This window comes from Macrotis lagotis, chromosome 3 (assembly GCF_037893015.1).
Source record: "Macrotis lagotis isolate mMagLag1 chromosome 3, bilby.v1.9.chrom.fasta, whole genome shotgun sequence".
NCBI lineage: Eukaryota > Metazoa > Chordata > Mammalia > Peramelemorphia > Peramelidae > Macrotis > Macrotis lagotis.
Window position 1 is genome coordinate 268,833,415 of NC_133660.1, and position 25,519 is coordinate 268,858,933.

The following is a 25,519-nucleotide window of genomic DNA, read 5'->3' on the forward strand; positions in this document are numbered from 1 at the left end:
CTGCTATATTTGATCAAAGATTTCATTAATTCACCCTTAAAAACTCCTTGGAATTTATTGAATTTTGAGTCCTGCCTGTAGTTGCCATGACAACACCAGACCAATACTGCCCACCAACCAGACAAATGCCACCCCTGGCGTATATCCTATGGACACCTTAGAATAATGTTTTTAAACATATAACATAAAATAAATCAGATTACAAAGGGAAAATTGTGCTAAAATCTGGTGAGCAAAATAAGAAAAGAAATCATATATCAGATGAAAAATTCGTGAATTAGAGAAAAAGAGGATCCTGAGCACAAAGTAAAGAATGATTTTTTTTTAAACTCAGAAGAGTTTGAATCCAGTAGAAAGGAGATTATAGGAATCCTGCTTTGAAGTTATGTGCTATTGTGAACGAGCATTCTGTTGGCTAGTCGCCATCACCTCTGTACCACTTTACCAGCCATGGCAAAGGAGGTCTTCGTCTGCTTTACAAATGCTCCCTATGTACCCATCCAGGCTATCTACTTCCTTTTCTCTTGATCCTGACCTATGACCAGCCCACCTCCCTCCTATGCAACCAACCAACCAGCCCTACCAACCAACCAATCACCAAGCCTTTAATAATTACCTATCCTGTGCCAGACATCACCCTAGTAGCTAGAGTTACAAATACAGCAGTGAGTGTCTCTGCCAGAAAGGAGGTCATATTCTCCTGAAAGAATTTAGCATGTTCACAGAGAAGTAATCAGAGCTACTCAACAGAAACTGTGTATGTATACATAAATTATAAATTCAGAGCAATGGGAGTGGGGAGAGAGTGGCTATTAATAAGTGGGAGAATCATGAAAGGCCTTTGGAAGGAGATAGCAGCTGAACTGAACCTTGAATTGGAGTCCAGGATTCTATGAAGCAGTTATGAGGAGGAAAAGCATATCAGAAATGAGGAACAGCCTGTGCTAAGGTTCCAAGTCAGGAGATGGAATTTCATAAATGGCCAGTTGTCCAGATTGGCTGGAACATGAGAGTATGAGAAATGGTGGAGGGCATCTCAAAAAAGAGGAGTGGAGAGGGTGGCTGAAGATGTTCTAATGGATTTCCTTACTACCATTTCTCTCAGACAAATCATAGACACTGAGGCACTGTTTCCCTACTCCCATCATCTTTCCTCACCCCCATCATCTTTCCCCTGTTCTTTGAGTCAAATATGGTGTTGATTCTTGTAGTTCACACACAGGACATCTCCTTCCTCTGTGACTTTGGCCACTCCATCTGACCAGGCCTGGAATGCACTTCTTCATCTTAGTTTTTAACATTCTTAACAGACCCTAATTAATAAATACATATGACAAAGAAGAAAAGGGAAAAAGACGAGAGAAAGAGGAAAGAGAAGAGAGGAAACAAGGAAAGGAGCAAAAGAAAAAGAAACATATTCATGATAGATAATATTTCATATACTAATTAAATGTACATATATATAAAATTTCCCCAATAGAATGTAAGTCCCTTGAAGGCAAGAATGGTTTAATTTCAGACTTGTATTACCAGGGGCAAGCATATGAGAAACTAATAAATATTTGCTAATTGATGTCAAAGAAGAAGAAAAGGGGAAAAGGCAAGAGAGAAAGGAGAAAACGAAGAGAAGATAAGGAAAGGAATAGGAGAAACAGAGGAAAAAGGGGGGGAGGAAGAGAGGAGAGGTGAGAAAGAAAAAAATATTATGGAAAATTGCAAGAAGAGGGAAAAGAAAGCTTAGAGTCCACTCTTCTCAAATCCCCTGAAATCCAACTGATGAGCTCTTGGATGGGTGTAGGGTCCTTTTCATTGACTTGGAAACTCCACTTTAATTTTTCTACAGATGAGAAGAAAGAGGAGGAAATGAATTAGAAACAGAGCCTGCCTTACACTGTCTTCTAGCTTATGAAAAGAAACAGCATTGGCTGATGGGCAGAATACTGCCCCTGGGTCTATGTAACCTGGCAAGGTTCACCCTGACTCTGAACTGTATTAAGCTGTGTCAACTATGTGACTCTTTTGGATCTCAGTTTCCTTGTCTACAAAATGGGGATGAGAATTTCTGTGGAACTACCCCCAGGGTGGTTGTGAGAAGGGAGAACTTTTTTTTTTGGAGAACTTTTGAAACTTTCAAATGTTCTATCAGTCAAAATTGTTTCCATTCATATAGTCTAAGGACCATGGGAGGCATTTCATGCAGGTGGACATGAAGCCCCTAAAAACCTAAAGAGGACCTCTGGATATGCTGAAATACAGGGAACCATGGGTGTAGCTTCATCTGGGAGAAACCTGAGCTAAATCAAGTCTTCTCATGTCATGGTTCCTTTTGGTAATCCAGTGGAACTAAGGATCCCTTCTTGGAGGAATGAAATTCATAATTGAAAGATATGCTAAATTTTAATGAGAGATTGGAAGAGCTAGAGAGAGTCCAGAATACTTCACACTCAAGGGAGGAATATCTCTGATCACTATGATACTGGACATCTCTTTCAAAGATAGCACAGAGATCTGATCCTGAGGGTGCATGGGTGGAGATCCTAATCTTCTCTAGCTGCAGAGGGAGAAGGTTTCCTGCCTCAAGTCTGGGCTCTTGATCTAAACAAATACATGGAGCTTTTACATTCCTGAGGAGAGAGAGATATCCTTCTCCTGAAAAGGGAGGTGGGAAAAGAATGGGAGAGGGAAAAAGAGGGAAGGAGACCTCAGAGAACACAGAGTGAGGCTGGGATCATGAATCCAAAGGTTCTTTTCTCCAGGGGTTCTTTTCTTTTCTTTTTTTTTTTTTTTTTTTTAGGTTTTTGCAAGACAAATGGGGTTAAGTGGCTTGCCCAAGGCCACACAGCTAGGTAATTATTATTAAGTGTCTGAGGCCAGATTTGAACCCAGGTACTCCTGACTCCAAGGCCGTGCTCTATCCACTGTGCCACCTAGCTGCCCCTATCCAGACCTTCTTAACATGAAGTCTACAGAGAGATTCAGGGGGTTTATGAACTTGGATGGGAGAAAGTTTGTGTCTTTATTTTTTCATCAATCTCCCTAAAAGTTAGAATTTCCTTCAATTATGAATATTTTTTATTGAGAAGGGAGCAATAGTCCCACCAGAATACCAAATTGCTAGGTAATTATTAAATGTCTGAGACCTGATTTGAAGTCAGGTCCTCCTGACTACAGGGCCAGTGCTCTTTCCACTGTGCCTTCTAGCTACCCCTATTTGTTCATTATCTTGCACAAACATACATACATATCACATGCATACACCTTTGGCATTCACTTCATGAATTCATTCAAAAGCCTTCAACAAACACTTATTAGAATGCCAAAAGGACCTCTGAACTCAGAAAGGAGTTAGGAACTCTTGATCTAGAGCAACCCCTTCATTTTACAGAGGAGGCAATGAGCCCAGGGAGATTGGGTGACCCCCAAGAACACATAAGTGTAAGTGGCAGAGGCAAGATTAGAACTCAGGTCTTTGACTAAAAGCTCATTGTTCATTTCCTAGCACCAAGTGGTCCCTCTCCCTAGCTCTCTTTTTTCTGGTCTCAAATAACTTGAGTAGAAACAATGCTCTCTCTGTTTCTAATAAATTGGTTGCTCGAATTTTATGGGAAAGATATTTGTCCCCTCCTTATTTCTCACTTCCTCCCATTTCCTCAGCTCTCAGTTGCTCTTCACCCTACCCAAGATTCAATGTGGCATCAGATATGGGCTGAGACTGACAACCTAAATAGCCCTTTCCCCTGTAGTCAGACCCCTCTCCAGAATCCATCCAGAAGCTTATTTCATCTACAGAGATGGGTTTAATCTGTGATGTTCTCCTAGCTGAGGAGAGTCACCAGTTGGGTTGGTCAAACTCCCAAGGAGTGGACTGGTTTCTGATATGCCCTGACAAGGAGAGGGGTCAGGAGAACAAATATGGGCCCACTATATGGAGGTGGACTCTGCTGGGCTGGTGGGCATGAAGGGAAGATGGTGCTGGGTGCTCTGAGAGGCACCTGGGATGAAAGTGAGGCCATTTTTTTCTGAGTCATTTTCGCTTTAGGAGCCTTGACCCAGAACAACTGACTTAATCATAGGAACATAAGATCATATCTCTTAAACTGAAAGGGATCTTAAAGGCCATTCAGCCCAGCCTCTTTATTTTACAGATGAGAAAACTGAGGACAAGGGAAGTTAAATGATAGATCCATAAGGTAGTAAGTAGCAGAATCCCTGGGTGTGGGATTCTAGGAAAACACTTAGGACTAATCCAAGACACACAGAGCTACAAAGACTTGAGCCCACTCTTGCATTTACAATATTGGGTACTTCTACCTTGATGGGTACATTATGTAGCTAAGATGCTAGTCCTCAGTCACCTACAGAACTGCCCCTAGAATAAAGAGATTGCCCTAGTTTGGGGTTTTGGTTTGAGAGCTGGATTTTTTGGGGGGAAGAGTGGAGGCATAATGAGGGAATAGGTGGCTAGAAGCTGAGAAAGCATCCTGGGGAAGAAAAAGGAGGCACAAGCAAGCAGTTGGCAAGGAAAAAAAAGTTATCTCTCAAGCCTAGATCTTTCCTGAAAGATACATTTCTCTGGATCCCATCTAAAATGAGATGGGACTATGTGACCTCCCAGTTCTACCATTCGCTATTCTAAAGTCATTTTCAACTCTGGTAGTCTAGATGTCATTTTCTAAGAACCTTTCAGTTCTTGATAGCCTGTGTTCTGAGGTCCTGACCCGCTCAAACATGTGTTCTTTTCTAGAAGAATGTCCCAAAGTGGAATGAATGAGCTACCTTGGAGGTCCCAATCCCTGGAGGTCTTCAGACTGATTAGATCAGGTGATAAATTGTTCAGGATATTGTAAAAGGCACGAATTGAATTCAGGCAACAATGAACTTCTAATATCCTTTCCAGTCCTGAGATTTTGTGATTCTAAGATCCTTTCTAGCTCTGAAATATTATAAATCTATAATCTCTCTCTCTCTCTCTCTCTCTCTCTCTCTCTCTCTCTCTCTCTCTCTCTCACACACACACACACACACACACACACACACTATTTCCATGAAAGCTTATGGTGGAAGCCTAGAAAGTGATTCCTAATGTGCTTTACTCTAGTTCAGTCACTGGCCACAAAACTCCCTTACCCTTCCTTAATCTATCGTTTGGGCATCTCTTTCAGTAATTCAAAGCTGCCCTGCTTCCTTTTCTTATGGATCCTAATTGGGCTCTAATTGCCCATAACTTGTCCATTATCTGTTTTTTGTTTTGTTTTTGCAAGGCAATGTGGTTAAGTGACTTACCCAAGGTCACACAGCTAGGTAATTATTAAGTTGCCTGAGACTGGATTTGAACTCTGATCCTCCTGACTCCATAGCCAGTGCTCTCTTCACTGTACCACCTAGTTACCCCCATTTGTCCATTATCTTGCACATACCTATACCACATACATACGCCTTTGGCATTCACTTCATGAATACACTCAAACCCATTTAATAGACACTTATTAAATGCCTACTATATGCTTAGTTCAGGGGACAAATTTTTTTACTGGATCAATGATCCAATTCCTTGAAATAGGGACTCTATCAGTGGATAGAGCACTAGACCTGGAATCAGGAAGTCCTGAGTTCAATTCTATCTCAGCTGCTTCCTAACTGGGTGACCCTGGGCAAGACATTTAATTCTGTTTACCTCAGTTTCCTCATCTGTAAAATGAATTGGAGAAGGAAATGGCAAACTGGTCTAATGCCTTTGCCAAGACCATCCCAAATGGGGTGAAGAAGAATCAGATATGACTGAAAGGACTGGACAACAAATAAGAATTCTATACAAAAACTCCCCCCTCTCTAATGTACATCAACACCTTCTCTACAATTTATAGTCTTAGAGGGATCCAGTGCTTGGAGCATCAAGAGGACATTGAGTGGTCAAAGACATGAATTCCAATTCCAAATCTATGATCTTTTGGGTGGAAAGATAGAAAGTTAGGGTAAATACAGGTTCCCTGATCTCATGGATTTAGATCAAGTAAGGGTGAGATAGCAAAAGATATGTAAAACATAATATTTCCATTAAAAACTTTAGAGGGGGGCGGCTAGGTGTCATAGTGGATAAAGCACCAGCCTTGGAGTCAGGAGTACCTGGGTTCAAATCCGGTCTCACACACTTAATAATTACCTAGCTGTGTGGCCTTGGGCAAGCCACTTACCCCCATTTGCCTTGCAAAAACCTAAAAAAAACTTTAGCGGGGGCAGCTAGGTAATGCAATGGATAGATCACTGGTCCTGGAGTCAGGAGTACTTGAGTTCAAATCTGGCCTCAGATACTTAAACTTACTTAGCTGTGTGACCTTGGGCAAGTCATTTAACTCCATTGTCTTCAAAACAAAACAAAAAAGCTTTAGAGGAAGCCCAATAAAGCATAAGAGAGGAGATAGATGGAAGACCTGTTCTGCCTCAAACTCTTACTAGCGATGTATGACCCTGACCAAGTCACTTAAGCTGATACATTCTTCATTTCTAAAATGAAGGGGTTTGTGCTGACTTTCTGCTATTAATCAACAATCATTTAAGAACATATTCATTAGAAAATGACTCTTCTTAGATATTTGATGCAAATGGAAATAAACTTTCTGAGGGCAGGTATCCACAAAAGCTTAGCCTGGATCTAGAAAGCCTTAGACATAGTGAGGTCCTAAAAATGTTTGTTGAACAGGTTATGTGAAGTCAAGGGGGTGAGAGAAGGTGAGGTCCTCACAAAGCCAGGGAGTAGGAGTAGGCTTCCCAAAGTAGTGGTCTTGTAGGTGGGTTATACCATGCTTGGAACTCTCTTCTTTTCTTATCTCTTCTTGGAATGCCTCATAGCATCTCAAGTTCATTCCAAGGACTGCAGGAAGTCATTCCTGGCCCTTCCCATTTTTAGGACTTCCCACTGCCCTACCCCAAAGAATCTTACATATATTTTATATTTCCTTTGTATATCTGTATTCTCTGTTTTCTTATCTGTACCCTTGCAGGCTCCCCTCTCCCAGAATCCCCCCAGTGTTCTGGAAACTCCTCAAGGTCAGGAGTTGTTTCATTTTGTTCATATACAGCTTCCTGGATCATAGAAGGAGTTTTTATATCTTCTGTGGAATTCAACTGAACCCAATTAAGAGAACACAGTTCAGAGAAAAAGAGAAGACATTCCAAGGCTAAGAAAAAGCCTACCATGGAGGGCAAAGTGTATACGTGTGTAGAGATGGGGAGGGTGGAGAAATGTCCAGTTGGTCTGAAGCACAACAAGGGTTCTGGGAACATTATGAGATGAGGTTGGAAAGATGAAGTCCTTGTTAATGAAACTTTCTCGAAGAGGTGGTAGTGAGAATCCAACCCTTACCCCTCAATTTTCAGTATTTATGCTTTGGATCCTGATACCTTATTTGTCTTTAAATGCCTTTGGTCTCCAGCTCCCTGACCTCTTATCTGACTGTGATGATGCCCATCTGATCCTGGCCATAGCTAGGAGTTACACAATAACCCAGATCTCCTGACTCCCAAGCTGGCCTGGGAGTCCACTTGCCCCAGCCTGGAATCCCCATGCATTTCTGGAGATCTAATGTTCTAGATTATTAAACATGATGTTTTTATAGAGACCAAGATAGTTTTCTTGGGCTACAAGGGCTCAACTCTCTCTATGAGTCCACCATTGTCATTCCTAGGGATTCAGCTAGACTGAGTTTCCCCTGGGATCAGGCTATGGCAGCTTGTGACCATAAACCTAATTTTGATCTCCTATTAAGGAAAGAAAGTCCACAGGCAGCATTATCACCTCCATCCAGCCCCTTGTTGAGGAGATTCAAGAAGCCTGGACAGGAAACCTGAGTGGGAAAAACACAAATCCTGGGTCATCTGGACCTGATTCCTTCCAGGCTTTGTCAATCCATAAGATTTAGAGCTTGGGAGAGACTCAAGAAATCTTCGAGTCCCACCCCTCCATTTTGTAGAGGGGAAAACCAAAGCCCAGAGAACTGATGTGACTTACCCAGGTTGTCTTTGCTGGTAACTAATACAGCCCCTCCACTCCAAACTCAGTGTAGTGGGCTTCTACTAAGTCACAGTATTGGGAAACTACAGATTCTCGCTGACATCCACTGACTTTCTCCTTCCTTCAAAAGATCAAAAGTTTAAGGCTATCACAGACTTTGGAAGTTGGTGAGTGACTCATTTTACAGATGAGGAAGCTGAGGCCCTGGGTGGTTACATGACTTGTCCTTGGTTACATAGCTGGAGAGTGTCACCCCAACTCTTCTCTCCAGTCCAGTAAACTATCTCCTTTCTTCCCTGAGCTCTCCCCTTAGAAGATTAGATTTTTTTTTTCAAATCCTGAGTGGGGGAGTGGATAGGTATGATGAGGATGAGGATGAGGATGATAGTGTTTGTCCTTCTTTCTCAAAGAAGACCCAGAAGAAGGTCCAAGACCCCAGTTCAGCTGGACGCTGCTTAACCCAGCTCACAGAATGGAAGCCTTAGAACTTCAAGAAACCTCAGAGATGACTAAATTCAGCCTCTTCATTTTACATATGAGGAAATAAAGTCACAGGGACACCAAGCGACAGCTGGCCTGGAAGCAGAGTTGCTCTCCTTTGCTAGTTTCCCACAGCCCTGTCACCCTCCCCCATCTCTGCATAGGGATCTCAGCCCAACAGCCTAGAAGAAAATTTGGGGAAGGTAGGGGTGGGGTGGCTGGGGTCTGGTCCCATTGGGACCCAGGAAGGACCTTCCGGGAGCTGTACACCTGCACCTGGCCCCGGGGGGAGAAGGACCAAAATAGGAAAGGGGAGGAGGGCAGGATAGCACAGCTGGAATGGGGAGGGAGGAAGCGGGTTGCTCATCACAACTGAGAGAGGCCCAGGGCTGCAACATCTGTAACGGGGCCTGCCCGCCCACCTCTCAGTCTGGGCCTCTGGCGACAGAGAAGAGACTGCCGGGGCTCGGGGTGGGTTGGAATGGAGTGGGGGGGGGGGCGGGGGAGGGCGAGAGAAGGAATATGTTGTCTCCTTCTCCCTCCCTCTGGAACAGTCCTCAGGCTTGTCTGAAGTGGTGGCCTCCTTCCCCACAACTTGGCTGTCCAGTGGTCTGGCCACCAGGGCCTTCCTAGTGTGTTTTTTTGGGGGGGTCAATCTGGGGGTGGGCATCCTTGCCGAGGCATCTGTCCCTTCCACTAAGGCTGTGGAACAAACAGTCTGCTCACCTGGCCATAACTTTCCTCTAGCATTGCAGGAGAGATTGGATGTTTCTTTGAGACTCAGTTTCTCCTTCAGACTGTCCTCCCTCCCTCTAACCCCCACCGGTCAGGATTCTAAATCCAGCAACAGCTTTAAGGAACTTGAGCAATAGGGTGCCCGTTAAAGGCTTGGCGGGGCCATGCCCTCAAGCTAAAGGCAAAAGATGCCACCACCCCCTTGCCTCATATTATCTAGAAAGAAAGGGTTTTCAGGAAAGGGCACAATGATTTCTACCCTGCAGCCCCACCCCCGAAAACAGAGTTTTGGCATTTCAACACCCAAATTGAACTGGAACTTTTTCGGGGGGTGCAAATTGGGAAAGAGAAAATAGCGGCCCTGGGTGCCCCAGAAGCTTAGGTTCTTTTTTTCAGCCCCTGAAGTTGGGAGATGATGATGATGATGATGATGATGATGATGATGATGATGATGATGATGATGATGATGATGATGTTCGTCCTTCGTAGTCGAAGAAGACCGGGGAGAGGCACCCCAGTTGGGCAGGACTCCACTTACCCTAGTCCCAGAACAGAAGGGCTTAGAACTTCAAGGAACCTCAGAAATAACTGGGTTCAATCCCTTCATTTTTACAGATGAGGAAATAGAGGCACAGGAACATCAAGCCACTCACCCCGTGTCACCCAAGTGGTGACCAAAGCGTCGAAGGCGGGATTCGAGCCCAGCAGGAGTCTTGCTCCTTTCATTGGCCCTACCAGCAAGGGGTTCTGGAATGACTCCCCAAATCGTGCCGAGATCTACCAGACGGACCCCCGAGATCCCAGCTCTTCCCGGCTTTCTCCTCGTCTGCAGCCTCCGAGGAGGAGAAGCGGCCGGACGGTGGCTGGCGCAGGGCGGGCGCAGACACCCCTGGAGCCCGCGACTCCCCCCAGAAGCGTCCGGGCAGTGCTTCTCTCGGGGCTCCCGCCAGGTTGGGGCTCCACCCGGCTGCGGCTCCGGCTCCGGCGCGTGATCGCTAAGAGGGTTTCTCCTTTCTGTTTTGGTGCTCCCAACAAAAGAGTCGCGCACCCCGACGGAGGGAGGCCCGAGATCCGAGCGTCCGGGGGACCTCGGGGCTCGCATTTTGGTTTTATTTTTGCTTTTGGTTTTTCTTAATTTTGGAAATAATTGAAAACAACCGGAATCCCCCCCCCCCAGAACCAGTCCTCCGGGACGGGGAGCACTTTTATTGGGGGGATATTCACGTCGGGCTCGAGAGTCCACCGCGGGACTTTGAGACACCCAGGTTTTCTTCGTGGACAAAGCTAAAAGGATCGGGAAAGATCTGTAGGTCTCGGGTGATTCGCACAGCAAGCCACCCTCGGGCACCCCAGAACCTCCGGGAAGAGCTCTCCCTACAGCTCCGGGGTTCCAGGCATAGGCCCTGCGGATGGCCCCGTCTATGCAGTCCCCAGGGCAAGAGACCCCGAAGAATCACCGAGCCAGGCGTCCCAGCCCGCCCGACTTTATTCCTCCTCGATCTTCTCCTTTCTCCCGACTAACCATATATCACTACGGACTTCCATGCGAATCAATCGATTTATTAAACAATTATCTCAGAGCTTGGACTTCGGTGCCTCTGATTCATCATCATCATCATCATTAACAATGATATCATCTTGATGACTATTTTGATATTAGCAATCATTATCATCATCATTATTGCTACTATTTTATTATTATTATTATCATTATTTTATGTTGTTTTCCAGCCGGTTCGGAGCTGGGGGCAAGGAAGTGCGCCTTGCCAGATAGAGAGATGCGGGACCACGGAGCAAGAAACCCCCCGTCCCCTCGAGCGGATTTCGCCGGCCCCGGGGAGCCCCGGGGAGCCGCCGGCTTGCCTGGAACCACACTCGGGCTCCCTTTCGCTCGCCCACATTTCCAGTCCACAATCCCGCCTCTCCTTCCCCCTCTCCCCCACACGCCTATCCACTCTTCTAATACACTTTCGCCATCGCGATCCGCAGGTTTCTCTCACTGTTGAAGCCTGGTTTCGGAATCTCCGTTCTTTTCACCAGTGCCATTTGCCTTCAGTATCTCTAACTCTGGCCCCGTCTCTTCCTTCTGTTTGGGGCTGATCTGTTCGAATCCCCAGATATATAATCGCCTTTACAGCTTCGCTCTCCCAGGGATGGTCTTTATTCAAACGGTAATTACCGCTTACGATCCGCATGGGCTCAGTCGCTTTTTGCCTCGTCTCTACCATTTCTTTCATATTCTCTTTTCCATTTTATTTTCTCAGCATCTGTCTGTCTCTTTCAAGCATATATTCCACTTTATACTTCCATAATCTCGGTCTTTTTCGTTCTATTTGGAACTACACTATCATTCTTTTTGTCTCTGCTTCTCTTACTGTGCCTGTCACCCGGACATTCCTTGTTGCAAGTCACTTTCTCTCTATCCCTCATTTTAGATTTTGGGGTTACTGCTTCTCTCTCTCTCTCTCTCTCTCTCTCTCTCTCTCTCTCTCTCTCTCTCTCAGTTTATGAGTCATTTCCATTCTCGATCTCTTTTAACACACTCCATGCTACAATTCACATTTAAACTCAGTGTCTCCACTTTGCCGTCTTTTTCTCTCTTAAATTCGTGTTTCCACCACATTCGTTTAGTTGCCGTCTCTCTCTCTCTCTCTCTCTCTCTCTCTCTCTCTCTCTCTCTCTCTCTCTCTCTCTCTCTCTCCACATATATATATGTATATTAATCCTTTTTACAAATCATAGTTTTGCCCCTGTCTATCTTTGTCTCTATTTCTCTCAAATACACAGTCGCTCTTCCCTCTCATTTTTTTAGTTGTTTTTGTCTTTCTATTGTATTCATTTTACAATTTTTATTTTATCCGCTTATGTCTCCAGGTCTAACTTTCTCTCCCTCTCGGAAATACATATTAGCTTTAACAATTCGCATTTTCTCTCGACTTTTCATCAACCAACCAAACAAACAAACAAAAAAAAAGTGGGGACCGTTGTGCTTAGTTTTGAATCTGGTCAAATAATCTGTGAAAGAGAAAATCTCTGTCCCTTTCAGATACCTATTCCCTTTTTGTAAATTATATTCACTCTTTGTTTCTTTACTTTTACAATCTCTCTCTCTCTCTCTCTCTCTCTCTCTCTCTCTCTCTCTCTCTCCTCTTTTCTTCTCTCTCTCTCATCACTTTTGTGATGAAAACACATTTTCTTTTCTTTGACACAGACAACCCCGAAACAACGGACACCACCTTTCCTCCCGCCCCCCCCCCCCCCAAGCTTCGAGGTTACCGCAGATGGAAAGCGCAGACCAAAACACAGCCCTAAACATTCTGTCTCATTTGATCGAAAAAAGAAATCTTTGCCTCCCCCCCCATTTCCCCCATTCCTCAGGCTCTGTGCTGAGGGTTTCCGGCAGGCTCCTGGGGGAAAGCTCCGCTATGACTCGGTTGTAACTCACCCCTGGCCAGTGGAGGCGAGATCAGATTTGACAGATCCGTTTTTAAATGTTGGATCAAAGCGAAAACTTTGGCTCCCCACCCCCATCAAAAGAGAAGGGAAGAGTGGAGGATTCTCATTCTCTCTCTCTCTCTCTCTCTCTCTCTCTCTCTCTCTCGCCATCATATACCAGTCATTTCCCCACAACATTGGGTTCCTGACTAGGAGCTGGGGAGACTCGATCGCCGCGATCTGGGGGTTTCATTCAGTAAACCGAGGTACTGGCGATCTCAGAGAGTGACCCTCTACTGTCACATACTGCAGGACACCAAAGTGGACGCCTTTCCCTCAGACACTCCTAGGTAGCCCGGAGCTCCAGGTACCCACGCTGGAACCTTCCCCCCAGCACCCCATCGGCACCAACGCATGTGGTTGAAATGCTGGAACCTCTGGAGTGTCCAGAGCCTTCATACTCCGTTCCAAAGAGAGCGGACATTTCATCCACCTTTCCCTAAATGCAATCCTTTTCTTCGAATGAAGCAGAACTTTTCTTCAGTCTTTTGGGGCAATCTGGTTAAAACTTTGGGAAACCCTTCAGAGGCTGAGGCTGAGGCTGAGGCTGTTTTCCACTGAAGCCCAGCAAGGAGAAGGTGGTTCCGAATCCAGGATTTGTGGACCTGGCTGACCTTTCTGAATTCCTCCATCTCTCTGCTTCAAGGTCCTAAAAAGGACCCTGAAGACCCTCAGACACACTCCAACTAGTTTTGGAAAAGAGGAACACGGAGGGCAAGAAAATTGGTAAGCAGGGAGAATTCCGTCCCATTGGAGTCTCTCAGTTGGGAGGACTGACTTCTCCCTTCCAGAGAGCACCTAAAGGTGCTGGGCAGCAGTTTTAGTCAAGGTCCTTCTTTATCCCTTCCTCTCTCTGGAGAGTTTGGAACTCCGGGAATCCATTGGCCTAATGCTGGAAGGTCAAGTTCCCTCCAGACAGCAGACCCATCTGAGCCATTCCTTGGAGCTGACCGGTACCATATTTCTTTACATTTTCTTTTCAGATGGAAAATGAAGAAGCTAAGTTTTCCTGGGTTCCCTCATAGGACAGGGAACCTTCCTTCTGGACACCCCCACCCCATCAGCACCACCACATGTGGCTGAAATTCTGGGAATTCCTATAGTGTCTATAGCCTTGAGACTCCTTTCCAAATCGAGCGGACATTTTTCATCCACCATTCCTGAAATAGAATCCTTTCCTCCAAGTGAAAGATCGAACTTTGCTTCAATTTTTTTTGGGGGGGGGACAATCTGCTAAGAAATTTTTGAAGACTATCACCCCTTCCCCTATATACACACACCAAGTTAAACCTGCTCTGCTGTTGGGAGTGGAGAAAGTGACACACTTAGAGGCCAGAAGGGATTGTTGCTCCCCCCCCCCCCAATTGTGCCCTGTCTCCATGGGAAAACTCATGTGTCTTTTCTGTACTTGTACTTCCTTTCTCCCAATATCGGCCGGCTGCCTTCTACATCTCAAAGATCACCCTCCATCTAACCCTTCTGATCTGTGAAAGACAAGAGCCCAAAGAAAGGCAATTAAATCAAGAACAGCAATAATGAAATTAGAAGGAAGTGAAGGGCGCTGGAACTGGAGACAAAAGCCCTAGCTTCTAGCTACTTCCAACCTGTGTAGTCATCACATAACCTTTCTCAGTTTAGTTTCCCTATCAGCAAAAACGAAGACGTTGTCCTGGAACATCTCTAAATTTCTATCTATTCGGGCTTAAAAGTCCATATAATAAGAGATCGTAAGTCACTTTTTTGCCTGAAAACCTTTGGAAAGCCAGTTGGGGGAGAGTCAGGGAGAGATCTGGGTGGTTCAGGACTGAAAACGCCAGTGCTTCAAATCCTCTCTGAACTTGAGTCCAGGGTCTTAGTAAGTCTCACTTTTTTGAAAACAGCTATGGAGGTTCCAGTGAGCATAAGCAGGGAGGGTAGCAATGGATCTAGAGGCCCAGGACAGGAATCTTACTGGATCGATGAACAACCCCTCTCCCCCACCCCCCAAACTTGAAGGTCGTTTTCAGTCTTCCAGTCCCTGGTTATAGGGTCTTATGACTACTGGAGAAGGAAGAGGCTGATCTCAGGGTCATTTTCTCAGAGGGAAAAAGGTTAGCATTAGGGGCCAGGAAGAAAGATCTCATCTATCCAAAGGATTTTCCCCCTTTGGCCTATAAACAAAACCACATAGGAGGCCTCTTTGATGAGGTTTTGTTTTTTATTTTTAAAAATTCCTATAGGAGCTGCAAGACAATCTCCCTTCCTCCACACCCCCTTTCCTGATGATCCCCTGAACAATAGCTTGCAGTTTGCCACCAGATCTCTGAGCACCCTCAGAAATGCAGATTCCAAGTAGGGGGCACACCATCTCCCTATTTGAGCTATCACCAGCAAAGAGACAAAATGGATTTTGACTATAGTTCTTATTACCCCAAGAGGGGGAAGGAATTATGGTTGGGGGATTAGTGGGAAGGAAATCACCATCCCAAATACTATACATTGATTGGTAGAAATAGAGAAATAAAATGTGTGAAGGTGGAAAGGAGGGAATTCTTGGTGACTTGTGCATGTGCTTTATATAAGAAGGGATAGGATCTAGAAATCCAGCTAGATGGGACTTGAGGTAGACACACACCCCTGTGCTTACAAATTGTTATAGCTGGAAGAGCCCTTAGTCTCATTTTTGAGTCCAGAGAGGTGAAACAATTTCCCCAAGGGAACAGATTTTAGTGGTAGAGTTGGACATATAGAGCAAGTTAGTCCAAGCTTCACCCTTGTTTAACCTCCTTCCCATGACCTGTTCCTATAGTGAACTGGGTCCCTTTGCCATGTTCTTTGGAAGTTTTTTGCCTCAGCAGGTGACTTTACTCTGGATGCCCACTGAATTTCAGATACGCAGTGGAGATTACAAAAGAGGCTAAGTCTCAGTTTGGCCACAGCAGGAGCAAATAGGTTGGGGGGGGGGGGATCCCAGATCAGTTCTTTTCTTTCCTGAGGAAGAAAACTGCACCTACAACCTTCCCATCCCCTTCCTCCAGAGCAGACATCAACTTGGAATCAATGAACTAAAAAAATAGCATTTTAATACAATCGGTTTCCTTTGTAATTATATATGTATTTTATTTTATACATTTAAAAACATAATGAGAAGAGGGGTCCATTGACTTCATCAGATAGTCCAAGGAGTTTAAGTCACATACAAAAAGATTAAGAACCCTGCCACAGGAGAGTAGACTATATAACCCTGACCGCTTTGAAATGGATGGTTCCCTTTGCTATCTTCACTTCTTACAGAGATCCCTCCAACTGGCAAACCGATAACCCACGATCCCTTGCTTGGCTCCTGTGGAGCTAACCATGGGTCTCTTTCTGGCTAAAATTAAATCCTTGGAGCCACTGAAGACCGGACTCAGGAGGGAATCCTAGAAATGACAAAATTAAACTTTCCCTTAGTCTTCTAGGCACACCTCGCCCCCCCCCCCCCCCCCAGAAAGAGGGAGATGATTCTGTGGAATTATTCCACTCTATCTTGCTCCTGTTGGAGACTTCATCAGAGCTCTCCCCCAAAAAATAGACACCTGGGAAACACAGCAGATGAAGGGTTATCTGTGATGGACAGAGTCAGGCCTTGCTAAAGAAAGAACACAGACTAGAGTCTACAGTCTTGTTTCATTTCTGGTTTGTTCAGTCACTTTTAGCTCTTTGACCTTGGACAAGACAGTTCACCCAGAGCCTCAGTTTCCTCATTTGTGAAATGTAATTTCAAAAACTTCAAAGTCAAAGAAACCTTAGAGTCCACCTAACCAACCTTCTCATCGTATAGATGATGAAAGTCCGACAAACGTCAATTTTTGGTCCAAAGACATAGGTAGGTAGTAAAAATGCGTCAAAGCAGAGACATTAGACTGAGAATCCAGAAAAGTGAGTTGTAAGAGCCTGTAAGACGTAGTGGAATGTTTGTAAGACGCCTGGAATGACGGAGAACTTTAGCATCTACCTCACTTTGGGAGAGTTAGGAGGAAATCCTTTTGTAAACTGTAAAGAACTGTGAACTTATAAAATGCGGGTAATCATGATCTGGAAGAAAGGTGAGGGAAATAGCTTAGACGAGAGACACGGGGGTCCATCGCTTTACTCTCCGAAGCTTCCCTCCCTTTGCGGTACCGGCTGACACTATTTTAAGAAGATTCAGTTGCAGAAAAGTCTGGGGGGAACCTCCCTGACTCAGGTTTCCGTACCCCCCTCACCCCCAATGCTGGCTGCAGGCATCTGCATCCAGAGGTCTTAGAACCAGGTGTTCCGGGACAAGTAAATATTGGGGGTGCCCCAAAATATTTATCTCAGAAACGGTCCCGGGAGACTTCGGATCCGAAGTGAGAAAGAGGAAGAAGGGAAAAAAAAGAGGGAAAGGAGGAGAACTAAGTCACTCAGTCCCGGTTCGCCTTATTTTCCCACCTGTGAGCTTCCCACCTATGGAAAAGTTAGGGGTAGCCCCACTGAGTTCGGAAAAGCTCCGTGTTCGTCCGGAGCCCCCGACATTGCGCCCGTGGATTTTCTGAAGTCCTGAACGCCAAGAAAAGGGTTTGCGTCTCCCCAGAGTCTGGAGTCTGACCGCCTCTCCCGGTTCCAGATCCGACCGGAGCCACAGGGAGAAGGGAGGGATTTTAATCCAGTTTGTACCCCGGAGTCCCCAGGAGGCTCGACTGAGCGGTCTGGCCATGGAATTGGGGCCCTGGGGGGAGGGCTAGCCAGGGACCCCAACTTTGTCTCCCAGATCCGCGCTCCCCCCCCCCCAGGTTTGCTTCTCTTCTGCCCCACCCTTCCGAGGATCTCGGTTCTGCTTGGCTCGGGGAGCCGGGACCTTCCCGGGGCGCGGGGATGGGACCCCTCTGCCACCCCGCTCTCCCAGGGAAAGAAGGAGGGAGCCACTCACCGTAGCAGGAGACCTGCAGGGGCCCGTTGTGGCCGCCGCCGCCGCCCTCGGGGAGCTTCAGGCCGCCGTCCGGGGGCGTCTTGCAAGATCCCCTCTGCAGGTAGAGGTGCGCGGGGGGCTGGCCCGGGGGCGGTGGGTACTTGGCGAAGGAGCCCCGCGGCCCCGCGCCGCCCTGCGCCTGGCCCGCGCCGCTCTCCAGGGGCGCCGCCGCGTCCTGCTGCTGGGCCGGGGGCGGCGGCGGCGGCGGAGGAGGTGGAGGCGGCGGCGGCGGCTGGGGCGCGTAGCGGCCCCGGCACTTGGCCTCGCCGTAGCTCGGGCCCTTGGCCGCCAGGAAGGCCGTGCTGAACTTGTCGGCCGCCGGGAACGCCCGAAAGGACGCCGAGCTCTCGCGGCTCTGCGAGGAGACCGGGCTGTAGTAGGCGTCCATCGCGGCCGCCGCCGACTCGCAGGAAGACACGCTCGGCTCCGCATTCATCCTGCAGTGGGAGGGACAGACGAGGGGAGGGGGCCAGCCCACCAGCCGCCGCCGCCCGGCCGGCCCCAGCCTTTGGGGAGGGAGGGGAGCCAGCGGGGGGGGGGGGGAGGAAGAGGAGGAGGAGGGAGGAGGAGGAGGAGAGGCAGCCCAAAGAGGCTTGGAAAACGCCTCTCTCTGTTTCTCTCTCTCTCTCTTCTCTCTCTCTCTCTCTCTCTCTCTCTCTCCCTCTCTCTCTCTCTCTCTCTCTTTCTGTATGTGTGTGTGTGTCTCTCTCTCTTTCTGTATGTGTGTGTGTCTCTCTGTTTCTCTCTCTCTATGTGTGTGTCTCTCTGTTTCTCTCTCTCTCTCTCTGTGTCTCTCTGTTTCTTTCTCTGTATGTGTGTGTTTTTCTGTTTCTCTTTCTCTGTATGTATGTGTGTCTCTCTGTTTCTCTCTCTCTCTCTCTCTCTCTCTGTATGTGTGTCTCTCTTTTTCTCTGTTTCTGTTTCTCTCTCTGTATGTGTGTGTCTCTGATTCTCTCTCTGTATGTGTGTCTCTCTGTTTCTCTGTTTCTCTCTCGTTCTCTGTGTATCTCTCACCTCTCTTCCCACCTTTCTCTCTCTCTCTCTCTCTCTCTCTCTCTCTCTCTCTCTCTCTCACTCTCTCTTTGCTCTGTCTCTTTTTCTGTGAGTCTCTGTGTCTCTCTCTCGTGTGTGTGTTTCTGGTTCTGTTGTGTCTCCTCTCCCTTTCCCCCCTCCCTTCCTCCCCTCTCCTCTGTCTCTGTCTCTGCTTTTCTCCTTTCTTCTCTTCTCTCTTCCCCTCTCTTGCCTCTCCCCTTCAGACGAAAATCTCAGGATTGTACAAAGATTCCGAGGTTTGGGGAAATTGTCCAGCTCCCCCGAACCCTCTTCAGATTCTGAACAGCAAAGAGGAGCTTCTTTTTTGCTTTCTTCTTTCACTCTCCCACTCTGCCTTTCCCGTTCTTCCTCCCGCTTCCCCTCCCACTCCCACTCCCACCCCTTTCTCCTTTCCCTCCTTCCTTTCCTCTTACAGAGATGGGGTTAACCCAGTGCCAGAGATTCGGAGTCCCTGCCTTTCCCTCTCCTCTTTCTTCCTTGGCTCTTCGGCCCTGCAGCGGCGAGGGGCGGACGAGGGGCGGAGGAGGCCCCCAACGAGCTAGGGCGCTCGGTGACAAGGGGAACCCCAGTCAGAATTTTCATGGGGGAGTTCCTGGAAGTTTCCAGATTGGGAAAAAACAGCCTCCACCAAATCTGAGCTAGTAGAGGAAATGGATTGTGGAACTGTTTGGGAATTCTAAGTGACAGGAGAAGAGGAGAAAGAAGAAAGAGAGGAGGAACCTCTCTCCTGGGTCCCAGCCTCACTCCATCCTTTTGGGCTCCCTCAGCCTTGACTCTGATGAGCAGCTGCAGGAATCTTAGCCTTTTCTCCCCTTCCCCAAGTCTTTAGCCTTGGCCTTCCCATCCTGTTTCTGGTCTCTTCAGTTACTCTTTGGGTGTCTGACTTTAGCGCCTTTTCAAACTTTCCAAAGGACCCCTCTCCTCCTCCAAGTCACACGAGCTCCCCTTTTCTTCTCACTTCCTATCTACAGTAAAGGGTGGGAGGGAAGGGAATAGGGCTCTCTCTGCCTCGTTTCCCCACTCCCTGCTTATAACTAGGACGCCTGGCACCACGACCTCACAAATGGGCAGAGATGGCAGGATGGCACCGTGTTCTCTGCCTCTATCCCTCCCTCCCTCCCTTCCCTCTGGGAAAAGTCGCACTCCCTTTTTTAGGCCTAGCTCTGCCTTCTATCTCTTCCCGCCCCCCCATTCCCCCCCCCAGGCGTGTTAGTGATCTGACACCCCGGGTGGGGTGGGCTGGAGGAGGGGAGCTGGGGGCCTCGGAAAGCCCCGCGCCTGGGAGACGCCAAACGTCACTGCCTCCCAGTTCTCCATAGCTCATCCCTAATAAGCCAGGGCCGGAGGACAGCCGAGGCCCGGGGGCAAAAGTCCCGCCAGAAGGGAGCCACAAAGGGGCCCTACTCCGAAGGGGTGGCGAAGGAGGGAGGGGTCCGTGGGAAGCCCTGCCCCCAGAGTAAGGTGGGACCTGGAACCGGTCAGGAAAAGGCCGAGTGAGAGAGGCTCCCCCCACCCCCAAGACCCCTCTTAAAAGGAGAGAAAATTCCGTGCGGGTCTCCCCCTGCCTTCGCCTGGCCTCTGCTCCCTCGGACCCCGCTGTCCCCCCGCCCTTATTTTTAGTCTTCGCTCTCCTGCGGTTCTTGCGTCCACACATCTGGTTTCCATTGCGCGCTTACCTTGAAGTGCTGCCTAATAAAGATATTACGCAAACCCGCGTCCAGGGGCGCCGGGGCCGTAACCCCTTCTGTGCCGGGGCCAGGCAGTTCCTCTCCGGGGCCCCAGGGCCTCGGTCTTGGGCTTCGAGGGCCAGGGAACCTTGCTTAGGACCAGCCTAATCCTGGGGAACCACCTACCCAAGCCACCAGGCCGAGATCCCGTCATTCATAGAATGTTCCAGGTGGGAGGAACCTTAGAACATAAAACATTAAATGTGAGAGTTGGAAAAGTCTTGAAGCGCAGAACACAGTATTCCAGAGATGGAAGGGATCTTGGAACAGAGAACCCAATGTCAGAGATGGAAAGGTCATTAGAATACGGATCGCAGAATGTCAGAGATGAACGAGATCTTGGAGGATAGGAACCAGAATCTAAGATTTGGAATGGATTTCGGCATAGACTCTGAAGGCACCCTAGCTGCCACTAGTACTAGATAAAAGGTATGTTAGAAATTAGTTCGGTCCTCCCCTATTCAATGAGGAACAAGTCTAGAAAAGTCAGACGACTTAACTTAAAAGCTCATCATGCCTGTGATTCTCCCAGAAGCTCCAACTGTCCCTAGAAACCCTATTCTGACCGAGGCGAATAGAGCACTCGAAAGACAACGAAAAACAACGAATTGTCGATATATTTCTGTATATCTTGTGTGTGTCTCTCTGTCTCTGTATGCGTGTCCCTCTGTCTCTATCTTTGCCTTTCTCTCTCACACCCTCCTACACCCACCCCACCCCACACAAACTCCTTTAGGATCTCCAAGTGTTTTCATCTTGCTAACATTTTTCTCTGCCCTAGCCCCAAACCCCATGTCCCCTCATCTCCCAAAGAGTTTTAGACACTCTCTTCCCCCAGTCTTCATTCAGACCTTCTATATTAAGCGTAATGGCGATCTAATATCCAACCCAATGTTCTCAGTCTTGGAACTGGGAGAAGAGAAGCATCTTTCAGGAAGGGGGCGTTGGTAGAAGGAAGCGGAGGGGGTTCTTCTCCAAGATGGGGGCCAAACTTTAGAGCTTTGTCCCTGAGCAATCCATATCTTAGCCTTTCTTTTTCTTGTGACAGTTTCCCGTCCTGGAAGTAAAGAGTCCTTGGTTCTTTGGACACCTCAGAGATCCCAGAAACGAATGTGTGAGGAATGCATTGAGAAAGAATACCGCATCTGGAGTCAGGAGACCTGAATTCGAATCTAAATCCTACCGATTTCTGCTAATATGACCTCGGACAAGTCTTTTCCTTCACTTGGACCTCAGTTTCCTTGTTTGTCGAATAAAGAGCCACTCTAGAATCATCTCTAAGATCTCTTCCAGCTCTGAGTACTAAGACCCGGCAGAGGCTTTTGGGGGAGAAAAAGGCGAGGGTGGGGGCAAAGCAGAAGCCGAAAGGGAAACGAGGGGCCGCCCTCAGCGCCAGACAGCAAGCCGGCTAACAAGGCGTCCTTCCAGAGCAGATACAGATGGGGTCACATCTGCATTTCCAAACCGCCTCTCGGGCTGCTGGAGCCCAGCCGCAGAGCTCAGCTCCCGCCCCAGAAAGCTTTCAGCGCCTTCTCCTCTTTGAGTCTCTTTTTATTACCTGCTTAATTCTTTGCTTATTAATAGGATTTCCCCCTTAATGCTTTCCCGTCTCCCCCGCCTCCCCCCCCCCCACTCCAGTGGCTTCGTCAGAGCCCGAGAGGCCGAGGCACTGCAGTGTCTGCAACCCGTAAAATGGTTATTTGGGGGGCCTCTATAAAAAGCTCTCCTGCCAGCACTGTGTGTCCACCCCCGTCCCCCTCCCACGGGCAGGCGCCTCCTGGGAGGGGAGGGTAGATTTATTCTGGAGAATTGGGAGTGCGATTGTGTAAATTCACCCCCTTGTATAAGTGTGGGATCCTGAGAGAGAATGAAGGGGATGTGGGTGAGAAAGGGTGGTGTCTGCTTTGTCAATGTGTGTGTGTGTGTGTGTGTGTGTGTGTGTGTGTGTGTGTATCAGAGGGGACCCCCCTATACCCCATTTGCATGAAGACTAGTGCCAGATACAGAGATGACGACCTCACTGTGTGTTTGTGTTTGAATGGGGGGGGGATAGAATTCATTTTTTTGTGTGTTTATGAGAAGCTATGAAATTGGTTTTTTATCCGTGTGTATGAATGGGTTTGAGATCTCACAAATACATTTTATGAGAAACTCTGTGCGGGAATTACCGATGTGCGGATGAATGGGGGATGTATGTGAGTGTATCTATCGAAAGGGGGGATCCCTTACGTGAGCATGAGAAGCGGGTGAAGGGGGGGGTCCCTTGGGTGACAGCTTCCATAGTCCCTTAGGAATGCTTCAGAGGCTGGACTGTAGAGACGAGCTAGGCTCGAGGGTGTGAATGGAGCCTCCACGCCCCCTTTACTAGTGCAAAAGGCTTCAAGTCAATCAACAAGGGTGGGTTTGCGTGTAAGGGGCTGGGTGCAAGAATCCAGGCTCGCGGTTCGTGAATGAACAATCGGATCGAACCCTTGTGCTTCCTAAAGCCCAATGGCAGAGATCGCCTAGGTGAGCATGTGAATTGAATGTTGAGCCATTGCTCCAGAGTCCCCACGCTCCCCTGTGTCAGGACCTCGGGGCATCTGGGAACATGCTATCTGAATGGGGACGGGGGTACATTGTTCCCCAACTTTCCGGAGCTAGACTTTTAAAGCCCCAATTCCCAAAGTCGTTTATTTCTTGTAAAAACGAAATCAAAGTCTACCTGAAGGGTCACCTTTCCTAAGGCTCCTGGGCTCCTTCCATGCTGCAGGGTTGGGGTCACATTTCTCTAGGCTAGACAGTCCGGATACCCGAGCCTTCAGCCTGCTGTTTCGGCCCAGCCTGAAGGCGATGCCCATTGTCTTTGGTGTCCAGATCCTTTGCTTTCGTTGAAACTGAGATTCTGTAGTTTACAAAGCAGATCTAGTCCTCCGGTTTAGGGGTTAGGGTCGGGGTCCAGTCGAATGTCAAGAACCCCGGAGGCTCAGGGTCCAGCTATTTCTTCTCCAATCCAGGGAACTACGACTGAGCAACGCTTAGGAGGGCGCAACTCCAGGGCCCTGCGGGCTGGAGTTGTGGCACCCCACTAGATGTGCTTCCTCTCATTTCCATTGTCACCCCAGTTCTTTTTTCTTATTACGGCACCAATCCTGAATGCTCGTACTCTTTCTAGAAGAGGGAGAGTACCAGTAAACACCTCTAAAGGTCGATATTTTCTAGACTTTACCAGGGCAAAACCATGTGAGTAACGGAAATCACAATTGATTTGGATTTGGTAAATCCTCTGTTTCGCCACTTTCTAACTTTGTGACCTTGGATAAGTCACTTTTCTATAAGACCTCATTTTCTTCATCTGTAAAAGGAGAAGATGACCTTTAGGGTCCTTTTCTTCTTGGAATCTTTGGTCCCATGAACTGGAGGATCTGTCAGCTATATCAGTCTGTGGGTCTGGGTTGTTCCCCAAGATCCAAAGCCCTGGGGGGGGGGGGGGAGGTGGCTCAATGAATAGAGCACCAACTATGGAGTCAGGAGGTCCTGAGTTCAAAGCGGTCCTTAAATATTTGATATTTACTAGCTGTGTGACCTTGGGCAAGTCACTTAACCCCATGCCTCACAAGAAAAAAACAAAGAAGCAAAAAGATCCGAAGCTCTAGTTCTTCCAGTCAGTGGATGCTAGAGAAGTGGGAGGGCGTTTCCAAGTGAGACCCTGAACTTTATTGACTTTCTTCTAACTCAAAGGAACTAGAGCTCTTTCTGACTGCTGTTCTGGATGTCAGAGACAGAGTTCTCCAGGATCTCAGAGAGCTGTTCTTAGCTCAACCACAAACTCATCTAATTATTGGAATCATAAAGGTGCCAAAGTCCCAGATTCGGGAGTCTTAGTTACCTAATACTCCTGAGCTCATTCTGGGAAAGAAGGAATGGTTTCCCCACCTCTGATGCTATCCTGACTACAAGAAAGGTAAAGAAACCTGCATTGGTAGGTTTAGATTGGCAATACTGCAGCCATGGTTCCTTAGGTCCTGCACCCAGTCTGCAGCCAATCTGCAGCATAGACCCTCTCTCTGCCATTCAGTGTCACAGCCTTGCTCTCTTAGGGGGAAGAGCATTTGTCTAAGGGGGCACAAGATCATTGCCAGAGGAGAACTTCAAGAGAAAGCCTAGAATATAAGGGGCTTAGCTGAATCCATTTTCATTCATCATTAAAGTTTAACCTCTTTCAACAGAGGATACTGGGGAGGGGAGAATCTGCTTAATGGAACACAGTAATAGAGTGAGCATTGGAACCTCTGGGAAAAGGGCAGGAGCCAGAGAATCTGGGTTCCATTTTCTGTTTTGTTTACCTGTTGGTTCTCTGGATAAATCATGTAAATCTCTAGGACTCTGTTTCAACTCTAAAATTAGGAGGGGAAGAGTTGGATTCCATGGTATCGGGGGTCCCTTTATCAATAGCTCTGAGAACTGTTCTATGATTCCAAGCACTGTCTGGTTAGGATTGGGGGAGAGACCCAAGGCAGAGAGACTATTCAGAAAGTCCAGTCTTGTCCTTTGGGGAGCTGGTTCTCCTTGCTTCCTCCCCTGGGATAAGAGCAGCAGGAAGGGGTGTTGGAGGATGTTAGAGGATTTGAGGACCCCTGAGAGAGACCCTTTACACCACCTTTCTCCCCTCTGGAGAAAAGGAGGTCAAAAGATTGACACAAAGTGATCAGGAGTGTAGGAAGGAGCCCTGGTTGTCTCATATTCAGTGCTATCCTCCAGATGGCTCTGGAAGAGAAAGTGAGGCTGGTGACTTATTACAGCACCTCCTTCACTCAGATCCAACTCGTCATGGCATCACTTCCCTGATGTCTTCGGGGGTGAAGGACAAATATCACCATGTGCTAAAGACAGTTACAGGAGGAGATACCAATAGGGTGAGTGAACCAATTCTATTCACCACCTCATTAAGTTTGCCCAGGTCAAGAACTCATCCTAGGAAATAATGCTTTGGGAATGGAAGGCCTGGATGCAGTCCCTTGTCTTCCTCCCAATTGCAAGCCATTGGATTCTGAAGGTGTCTTCCAGGAGCACTTCGAAAAGGCCCCTGGA

At 47.7% G+C, this 25,519-nt stretch overlaps 1 protein-coding gene across 1 annotated transcript in view; it reads right to left on the bottom strand.

The window, feature by feature from the left end:
- Window positions 1-18,105, bottom strand: part of ALX4 (ALX homeobox 4) — a 67,251-nt gene extending 49,146 nt beyond the window's left edge. Inside the window, exon 1 of the mRNA XM_074230511.1 lies at window positions 17,631-18,105. Coding sequence (XP_074086612.1) covers window positions 17,631-18,105 — 475 coding nt within the window. The remainder of the gene's footprint in view (window positions 1-17,630) is intronic.
- Window positions 18,106-25,519: the final 7,414 nt, after the last annotated feature.